The sequence below is a fragment of the Sceloporus occidentalis genome, unplaced genomic scaffold (genome assembly GCF_023333645.1).
Source record: "Sceloporus occidentalis isolate IW3139 unplaced genomic scaffold, rSceOcc1.0.p SCAF_206, whole genome shotgun sequence".
NCBI classification, from domain to species: Eukaryota; Metazoa; Chordata; class Lepidosauria; order Squamata; family Phrynosomatidae; genus Sceloporus; species Sceloporus occidentalis.
In genome coordinates, this window is record NW_028317186.1 from 619,782 (window position 1) to 630,900 (window position 11,119).

Consider the following 11,119-nt stretch of genomic DNA (forward strand, 5'->3'; position numbering starts at 1 on the left):
TTAATAGATAATGCTGATCCAGCCACCTTTCACCATGAATCCCAAAAAAATGCACAGATGGAGAAGTTATAAGCAGATGATAGTTTTAATGATAAAAGCTGTGAAGGCGAGAGTTCCCCTTTACCCGTAACCAGCAGTCTTTCCTTATTCAAGATATTCAAGGAAGATATTTGGTGACCGCACTGGCCAAACTGGAGCCAGGGTCTACCAGCAGACCTGAGGCTTCTCCATAGCAGCCTGTCCATAAACCTCCACTTCACAGAGGGTGAGATACTCTGCGCGGCCGGGGATTGTCACCGTGATATAGCGACCCTCCATTCCCTTACAGCAGAGAGGGATGCAGGATTGAGAGACATCGGTGATGGTGCCACATCTAGGGAGAAAGAAAACATCAGAACAGCCAACATACGGCATCAGCCCAATTAGTCATCTCTACTGTTTCTCTCTATGAATAGAGCCAGGTGTCGTGCTTAACTGTGACGCCTCGGGTGTGAATCAGGCCAACTGTCTGGATCCGCTCATGATTTGGTGTCAATGATGGTGCTCCCTTTTCCTGGCTCTGGAACGACTGAGGATGCCCTAACATGATGTCCTACAAGACCCTGAAGACCAGCACGAGAGTAGAGCAAGTGTAAGACGTCCGCATACGTTTGGTTATATGGTATACTTTAATAACGCTTTAAAAATGAAGAATAATCACCTTAGGGAGAAGGTCAGTGATTATTAGTATTATTGCATAATATTAATACATTTAGCTTAGTAAATACCATGACATGCAGGGAAAGCGGGCCTTACATATCTTCTGCACATCTAAGAGCTTGAGGGTGGGGAGAGGAGCAGACGCATATGGGGGGGATTCTGCATAATCCTCATGCGTTTTCAATTGGGACCCCCAAAAAATGTAAGGGACTGTTTCCACTGATCTAACATAATAAATAATAATAGTAATAATAAAATAAGTATTCAAGTGCATATGATGGCTGATATGACATGTTAACTGTACTATGCGGCCAGATCATACTATGCAAAGACAGCTCTATCGGCCTAAATGCATTTATCACGATGCCCCCAAGGGAAATGAAGATGACCTATTCTCTCCAGAATAATCTGGAAGCAGCTCTTCCCCAGTCTTGTTACACTAGTGTTATGTCAGGATATTTATCACTCCCCAAATAGATTTAGGGTGCCTACACTCAGCCACGAAGCAGAGAATCCTGCCCCTGATACCTTCTATGAATTTGGTATGAGGCTCCTGAACAGATAACTGGATATGACTGAGACTCACATCGGGTCGTTGTTACTTCCAGAATTCCCAATTCTTATTTGGGCTCCATGCAAACGATTTGGACAACAATCCATTCTGTTCACGATGACCACCGCGTCAATCTTAAAGCTCTTCTGGAGATCCAGTCTCCACCAGGCTCCATAGTCACCGTTTGTGTGGGCACACGCATGGAGATAGTAGTTTGTTTCTTTGTTGCCGTCAATAGCCAGACTGGCTTCCCCTGGTGGTACGTGATAATTGTAAGTGGAGCTTTGACTGGCTGTCCCCGATCTCGCCAAATTTACAGCTGAAATGAAAAAAGTAAACATAATTCATATTGTTAATGGTCTACAAGAGAACATGAAACGTGCGGAGCTTGACACATTATATATATCTTTGTTTCTATCTCTCGCCATGAACTACACAGTCAGCCCTGACTGTTGCCATATAAACTGAAAATGCTTCTTAAAGGTTCTGTGTTGCTTTAAATTATTAAAGTATAAAATAAAATGATATCTGCCAAGGTTTATTTGCACAATAGAGTAGAGAGCAATTGATGTAAAGTGTGAGTGAATTGGTATCTTTAACAAATCTAAGGAATTCCGTCATTGGACTCAGTTCACTAAGTTTGGATGGGGTCGGGAAATACAAAGCGTTCGTTCTGTATAGAAATGTTCAGATGAACGGGGCTAAAACAAAGTCGCTGTCTCAGCCAAAATGCTCGTCAGAGGTAAACACCGCAACCTGCATTCAGAGAACGGCAAAACCACTTAACACGTTGGAGCGCTGCCTTGACAAATTGTGATTACAGCTAATTGGGATGGGTTCCTTATTCAGGAACTTGGCCAACTCAAATTAGAAACACATTTCTCATTAATGTTGACTGGCGTCTACCATTAACAGAACTTAAAGCAGTTTAAGTGTTTCTAAATTAATTTAATGCGCAGCTGAGCAATTTTTTTTTTTTTATCCTGCTGATTAATGCCGCATAGTGTTAAATACTGTAGTGCATTGTGAGGGTTAAATGTCCTGGTGCACTTTGTTTTTTATTTCACTGCGCATGTGCAGTGTGTTCTTGCACGTTGTCTACACTGAGTTTACTCCGGTCTAGTGGAAGTCAGATGAAGAGCTTGAAGAAATAGGGTAGAGAAGAAAGGTAGATTAGTACTAAAGTTTTGATTAGACAGCTACGATATCAGCCAGGGACCTCCAAGGTCTTAATGGTTTATGTCAGGGGTAGGCAATCTTTGGGTCTCCAGATGTTGTGAACTACATTTCCCTTGATGCTTTGCCAGCATTATGACTGTAAGAGCATTATGGGAGATGTAGTCCACTGCATCAGGAGAGCCGAAGATTGCCTACCCCTGGTTTATGTAATTGGACCTCTTACTATTACATTGTGTCCACATTAAGGGGCAACAGTAGTCACTAACTGTCCAGAAATTCCCTGATAATGCCCTATTCATCATCCAGTCGGATAGGGCTAATACGTCCCTTGAACAAATTTCTGTGGCATTGCAAAAATATATAGTGAAACATGTATGTATGTTCTCTTACCTCCAGGCTTCAGACCACAGAACTGGGCCCATCCAACAGCTCCGCACACCAACAGAAGAAGAAGACACTTCATCCTAACATGATATGGAAAATCTAATTTACTGTTAAATTAAATGAACACTACGAATGTGTCTACGAATGTGATAGAGTGTGAGAGAGCATGGCAGAATGAGTATAGAAAACAAAATTCCAACAAGAATTTGGAGCCTTCGCCTTCATTTTCGCTGGACCCACTCCAGGTTATTAAACATTCGTACAAACTACTGAATGCACAAGTCCACAATTCATATTATTTCAACATCTACACAAATGGGAGGATGTCTCTCAATCACAAGAAAGCACCTGGATCATTGAACAATCTGTAGCGAAGCAGAGGGAGCTGTAGAGTTGAGTGAGCTTCAGCCATTTTCATTTTAGCCCAGCATGGCCCATAGTCGTATGCTTTTAAGCTCCACATAATAAAGAAGTCTGTTTGATTCACTTTCAGTTTAGGGTTAATCTATGGATAGGAGGTATCCAAACAGGGTGGCCACGGCACACGTAAAATACTGGATTTCTAAACTGCACAAGAAAACCTGGTTTTCAGCAAAATACAGCAGAGACACATTGAGGCCTTCAGAACGCTGTGAAGCCTGCTGCTGGAGTACCAGACTAGTACACAGCAGAAAGCCCTAAGTAAGCTTACTCATAATATCATGGAGGCTGTTCTAAGACCACCACAAAGCTTGAATCTCAATGCTGCTAACTTCTGTCGAGCTTGGAGAGCTATTTACTTTTAATTCGATTGGCGTGAAAGGTAGACAAATAGCCACTAAATAGACACTAAGCATCCCCTGCATTTTACAAGCTTTTGAAACTGTGGAAAATGTTTTTTTTTTCAAGCAATCAAGAGCAACGGGAGAAAATGTACTCATGTCACTGATTTGAAAAGGCAATATAAGAGACTCTGTCTAATCTGGGACAGAATAGTCAGAGATTCACAGTTAACGGAAAATGAGCTGAATCTGGAAAAATGTCTTCAAATATGTAGAGCTTCACAAGAGAAAGAGTTTGGAGCATGGTACATGCAATTACTTCAAAACAGTGGCGACTCTAGAAACAATATATAGGGGGGGGCACACAAGATACCACAGTCAAACTGGGGGGGCATTAATAATTTCCACCATTTAATCATACTACTGAAAAAACATATATATATATATATATATTAGCCCCTGCTGCCCATATATATTAATATTAGCCCCAGTTGCCGATATATATATTAATATTAGTCCCTGCTGACTATATATATAAATATATACATAAATATTAGACCCTGCTGCCGATAGCAGGTATAGATCAACACATTAACACACAAACCCAGCTTTGCATGTATAGATCAATTGAAATTCACTTGTGATCTCAGCACTGAAGGTATATATCAAACCAACAGAATCAGACATACAAATCCTGTATTTGCAGGTATACAATAATAATATATGAAACGTAGCATCGCAGGTATAGATCAAATAAATACATGGAAGCAGCATTGCAGGTATTAATCAACTGAACAAGACATACAAACCCTGTATTTGCAGGTATACATAAATAATGTATGGAAACATAGCATAGCAGATATGGATCTAGAGAATAACACACAAACCCAGCTTTGCAGGTGTAGATCAATTGGAATTGACATAAAAACACAACATTAAAGGTATATTTAAAACCCCCTAAATTACAGGCATAGATCACAGGTTGCACACCCCAAAGCAAGCCCTGGCGTCCACACTGCCCACATAGAACCTGGCCAGCACCCAGATAACACACATAAGATTTGCCATCTTTGTCCCATATACACCCTGCCTGTGCCATCTTGGTCCCCAAGGCTCAAACATCCTGCTCGTGCCATCTTTGCCCTTCCACAATTATACATCTATGATACACACAAACACATTAACTCATGCTCTCACTCATTCAGACAATTCATCCACATATTAACTCATGCTCTCCCTCATTCAGACAGTTCATCCACATATTAACTTATGCTCTCCCTCATTCAGACAACTCATCCACATATTAACTCATGCTCTCCCTCATTCAGACAATTCATCCACATATTAACGCATGCTCTCCCTCATTCAGACAATTCATCCACATATTAACTCATGCTCTCCCTCATTCAGACAATTCATCCATTTTAAGAAACTACGCCCCTTGGAGCTTCAAATGAGGGGCTACATGTATTTCTAGGACAAAAGTTGAGTGCACAAATAATGATGGAATATGTCGCTTTGGCTAGAAAATATGTTTTTTCTAACCATAGCGACATGTTCATTTGTGTCTTGCGCACTCCAGGTTTGTACTAGAAACACATACAGCCCCTCATTTGATGCGCCAAGGGGTGTAGTTCTTGCAAATGTGTACTTTTTGTGCCATAATTTAACTTCCTTCGTGAGCAGTAATGCCACGTCAAGGCTTCAACCCTAATTACTGATCATTCACACGCCTTTCATATCTCCATTCACTCGCAGAAGCACACACCATACTTTCCATACATTCACTCACAGAAGCACACACCATTCTTTCCCCTTACAATCCCAAAGAAATTATGGTAAAATCACTTTTACAGCAAAAATAAGTCTTGCAGTAAAAATGCAAGGCGCTCCAGGGATGAGATGGTTACTCACGTACCCCACAGGCTAAATGGCTGATTTTAATAATATTTGCAGTTCATCAGGATTTCAAAAATTTGCTTCCCTCAACCGTTGGCTAAATTTAACCCCATGATCAAAGGGATCGTGGGATTAAAAATTAGTATCGGCCATTTTTAAAAAGGGAATGTGACTTTTTATAGCTATATGATCGCTGTGGTAACATTGGCTACCACAGTGATCATTTAGCTAGAAAACTTTTTTTTTTTTTAAAGTTAAACTACTTTATGTTTAAATAATTTAATTTGGGGGTCTCTAGGCAATTTTGATCTTTTTTTATCTGCCTTTAGAGACCCCCAAATCATTTTTTTTTACTTTTTTTTACATTTGTATTTTTTTAACTTAGTATTTTTTATTCTTATTTATTATTCTGAGATACAGGCATCTAAGCAGCATGCCCCCATACCTCTTTAACTGACAATTGTCAGTTGTTAATAATGTTGCGCGGTGGATCAGGTGGCCCCGGTGATGCCCTTCAGTTTGAGGGGCAGATCGCCGGGGTAGGTGGTGATGGGGGTCCACAGACCTCCATCAAGGTAGGGTAGTGCTAGTGACGGCATGGTGCCGTCGTTAGCACCTGACTGGGACTGCTAGCGACGGCACCATGCCGTTGTTAGCAGTCAAGGGTTTAAAGTCCCATTGCGGGACTGTCCTGGGTGGCTCCAAATTCGGTGGGGGGGCAACAGGGGGGGCAAGGAATATCCTAGGGGGGGCAATTGCCCCCCCTTGCCCCCCTGTAGCGACGCCACTGCTTCAAAAGTAAGAAAGGGACATGCTAACGCAAGTAAGAGTCCAGGATATCTACTGCTGTGTAAATACTATGAGATGAGGGAAACAGAGAAACGTCCAGCGTATGGACCGACATGCCTGGACGATGCTGAGGTTGACTTATTATTCAGCCAGCTTCTTCCTCATAATGAGAAGCCAACTATTCACTTTCAACTTAATTGTGGAGCAACATATTCACTTTCAACTTAATTGGGGAGCAAGCTGGAATGTTATTCCATCTCATCTGCTCAATAAGACTGCAGACATAGAACCTACAAATCAAGTACTGATTGCAGAATTAAACTGAAAACCCCACATAACAACCAAAGATGGAATTTACAGTGGTAGAGGTGGGTGACCATGTTCCTCTGCTGGGAATAAATGCTGTCCGGACAATGAATTTCACTGAACATTATGGTGATTGATGGTCATACATGGACAAAGCAAACTGACAGCCAGACACCTATGGATTGGCATACATTACAAGCAAGATTCTCAGATATGTTTGAGGGAGATGGAGTCTTGGAAGTAGAAAAGTAACATGGAACCAACAAGATTACCCAAAAAGATGGTGCCTGTGTCCATGGTAAACCATTTGAAAGCAGAACTCCAAAGACCTTTGGAAAAGAGGTATAATAGCACCAGTACATAGTGATAGGAGGTATCGAAACACATTGGGGTTAGTAGGGTGTGTGGAAGGGTACAGGAGGGATGTCTATGAAAATCCAAAATTGTGGATTCCAAATTCCACAAGTTTCTTGTAAACACATATCTCCCAACCATCCTGATTTTTAGGCACTGTCCCATTGTCCATGCAAACAGACCCCCTGTCCTAATTTGGGTGGTAATCGAGGAGGTCCTCCGAACTTGAAAAACTTAAAACTGACTTTATGATCCAATAAATTAATTTCCAATTCACCCATCCAGAGCTTAAGTGAGAAAATTCTAATTCCAATTTCCCATTTAGTGAGGTGGTAAATGAAATAAAAAATAATTAGTACCATTAAGGAATGAACTTTAAATGAAATTAAAATTAAAGAAGTATTTTTCATAAAAACATTTAGTACCCACCTTAATGACCTGTTTCTCTACAGCAGCAGGAGGATAAACTAAGCTTTATAAAGATTCCCAAGCAGGCACTTAACAGACCCGTCCCTTTTCTTTGTAAATTGGTATTTGCCAAAGGGATAATGTTTAACCTGAGCTTTCTCCTTAAGAGTTCACCAGAATTTCTAAAAAAGAAATGTTAAGGGTGACCCTCTATTATGTGCATTTTAATATAATGTTATATCCATAGATCTGATGGTTGGAGATGGGGCTATCTCTGTAGTCTCCGTATCGGGGCAGATAGAAGCGCTCCTTGGGCACCATCGACAGACGGTAACTTTAAGGAACAAAATAATAAGTCAGGCATTTATTGTCTAGAAGTACCTCTTGTTCCTATCAAACGAAAACCAAGAGTAAATCCACTCACTGTGGGATGGAGAGCATGGGATAGTCCCAAAAAAAGGAGAAATAGGGGAAGAAGCAAGGGTGGCCCGGACACCTGAGATTATGCTGTCTCTCAGCTTTCCACAGACTTAGATTCTCCACTTGCTAATTGATGTACATGCGTGCCAAGGTCTGATACATGCCGAGGAACACAAAGGAGTCTCTAGCTGAGTTACAGGAATCCACAATGAGATCCTGGACCTGAAACTCTTGCCAGGAATGAAATACGGAGCAGCAGCGTTTCAGTGCAGATAAAGCCACTATATGGTCTTTGAGAGAGGTGCACAAATGTAGCGCTTGTTGTTATTCTGGTCATTTCAACTAATTTGTGGCTCCTTTCTGTGAGTAACTGAGGATGCCATGTGAAATCATATTCCAGAATCCTGCCATAAGCATGTAACTGTGATGCTCCATATAATGATACTTAGTGAATAATGGATAAGAAGACACTCAAGGGATATAAACTCTTTAGCGCTAGACCACATGATACTGTATCCATTTTACAGAAGGAGATGTTTAGCGTTATGAGTGGTGGAGCGTCCAGCGACGTCCGATTGAAGGGTCGAGAGGATGTCACCGGAAGCTCTGCTTTTTTGTACTAAGATAACCTTGTGTGAACTTCTGTCAAAATGGCGGCGCTTCCAGTGAAGTACTCTTTTTATAGATAAACCCAACAAATTCATAAATGTGATATTAATGTGCAAACATGTAATTACCTTATTATATCCACTCATGTCCTTCCAGTACATAAACATTACCAACACGTTGCTGGAAGCATAGCATTGTACAATGTGTTGGTGTGCTGAAGCGTTACTGGAAGTAAGGGGCCCAAACCCTGATTTCAAAAATTAAGAGGTGTGTGCCAATACATTTGTCCATATAGTGGTGCACAAAGCAAGGTCCATAAAGACATGGTTGGATGAGTTCGATGTGGAAGAACGTGAGCGACCGAGCCCTGACCTCAACCCCATCGAACTGTTAGATGAACAGGAAAAGAGATTGCGAGTCACTTTATTATCCAATCCGAACAGAAAGATGCCATTGGTTAGTAAGGACAGCACTTCTCAAGCTTTTTAGAGATAAACCCAACAAATTCAGGACAACCCAACAATTGGGTTCAAATTATAGGCTCTATAGACTTTATCAAACAATTCAGACAATCTATAAAGGCAGTGGTATGGAGTCTTTCCCAAGAAATAAAAGGAAATAGGCACAAAGAAACAAATAAATATCTTTAGTACTGGAGGAGCTGCTTGAGTCCGGGCAAAGTCCTTCTTTGAGCCTAACTGCCTTCTCCTCACGTGTAGTGCCTATTTGCAAAGGTTCTTTTTGAGATGGGGGAGGAACTTCAGGGTGTACAAAACGATGTGCCGACCGAACTAAGAGTCCTTTCTGACGGTCTTGTTGGACCTGGTATTCTCTAAGACGGAGATCTATTTGACCCATGATGGTAATAAGGGTCTCTGGATCATTAGGAAAGTATCTGGTCATGATTTTATCTTTCAACCAATCAGGTCATTAGTAAATGTTGCAACCAGGATTTCATTATTCTAGTCCACCTCGGCAATTACATAATTGGGCATGATGTGGAAACCCATACGAAAAGTAAACAAGTTAGAAGTAGCCATCTGACTCCTGCTAGGCTGGTCAAAGACTTGTTGTGAGGTTCGTCTTACCAGGAGGAATCCGGAATGCAGGAATGGAACACACTTGCTCAGAACACGCACAAGGGGCCTGGTGAGGGGAACAGGGCGCTTGGCAGTGTAACTGTAAGCACGGGTGGTCAGAAGGAAGCCGTTTAGTAGACCAGGGTCGGGATGCCAGAGGTACACAGGAACCGTTGAGATAGCCGGGGTCAGGAAGCCAGATGTACACGAAGTTGTAGGGAGAGCCGGGGTCAGGATGCCAGAAGTACACGGGAACCAGGGTCGGATACCGGATAAACGAGAAAGCAACTTGGAATACTGGAGGGGCTCACGAGATACGGGAGGCACCAGTATAACTGAGCACTGAGGACAAGGTAAGAGAGGTTTAAATAGCCCGGGGGGGCGTTCCCCGACGTCCGGGACGTGATCGCGTCCTGCGTCGCCATAGCGACGCAGCGGAATCCAGTCGGCGGTCAGCCTCATAAATATTCATGAAGTGGCCGTGCGCGCGAGCGGCTGCTTCAAGTTCCAACGAGCGGTGCCGGTGTTTCTGCCGGGGGTGAGAAGAGGACGACAGGGAGCTGTTTAAGGTAGGTGCCTTACACTTGTCTTGAAGCTGCTACAAAGTCTGTGTAGTTGTTGATCAGAGGCAAACCTCTCTTTCACAAAAGTAAAGCCCAGGCCAGGGTCCGGTAAGTGAGCAGAGAAATGATATAGTCTTGCCTGGTCAGGCCCACTGTCCTCATGTGAACACTCACGATTAAGGCCCTTGTTCGCCCTATTCACGAATGGAGCGACGGAGACTGTGGTGAGCTGTGGGACCTCATGGTTACAGAGATTTGTCCTGACACTACTATTACTATAATATTCAACAAGGAATATTGCTGCTCAACACTATGGGAGGTGCAGTCAAGAAAAGTTAATGTTGTGTAGTGCATCTCCGCGATGCACAGCAAACATTCAGAACCTTGGGAGTTGGGCGCAGCTAGGCGGACAAGGGCCATGTGTGAGTTGTAGGGAGGAGGTGGTGTGATAGTGAGGTGGAGAGGAGTCCTGTCTAGCAGGACATAAAATGGGCTACCACCCGCACTCTTCCCACTTTGAAACCAATGGCTTGGTAACCGTTTCCTGCCCATCCTCCCTTTTATTACTTGGTGTGTGTTTTGTTTGCTAATGCTATTTTATTGTCACAGGGGGGGAGGGTTTGTTGTCCATTGGGAAGGTTTAGGAGTTGATGGGATATTCCTCCCACTAGCCACTGGTAATGATACAGGATAATTGCAGTGCCCACTGAGCTAAAAGCCGGCTAGTGGTTGGTGCTAATTGGATGTAAGGCCAGGATTGGATCCCGATTGGTTGGTAGGGGGGGTGCACCCAAGAGTTTTTTTATGTCATTGTTCATTAAGGTCGGCAAGGACGGGTTATTTAGGCTTATTATAGCTTATATAGGCTTGCTTTCACCATGGAAGTTGTGTATCTCGGTTATGTAAGCTTGGGTTGGCATGTTTGGTGTTGTGTTGTCTCTATACACAGTACCCACTACTTTCACAAAAAAGAGGGTAGTAAAAAAAGGGACATAAAGGCTTGGAAACACAATAGGAAACTTGGTAGTTTTGCAGGAGTTGGGGTAACGTTTGGCACTCCAAGCGCTGTTATTAGATTTCTCATAATGTTCAGACAAAAAAATGACCCCAACAAAC

At 42.5% G+C, this 11,119-nt stretch overlaps 1 protein-coding gene across 1 annotated transcript; it reads right to left on the reverse strand.

Moving 5' to 3' along the window:
* Positions 1 to 204: 204 nt before the first annotated feature.
* On the reverse strand, positions 205 to 2,894 carry LOC149277882 (pentraxin fusion protein-like). The gene is made up of 3 exons (XM_089502603.1): positions 2,822 to 2,894; positions 1,286 to 1,571; positions 205 to 373 (listed from the first exon to the last, which is right to left on the reverse strand). Exons 1-3 carry the CDS (start codon positions 2,892 to 2,894, stop codon positions 205 to 207), a joined length of 528 nt encoding a protein of 175 aa, XP_089358729.1.
* Between the last annotated feature and the right edge of the window lie 8,225 nt (positions 2,895 to 11,119).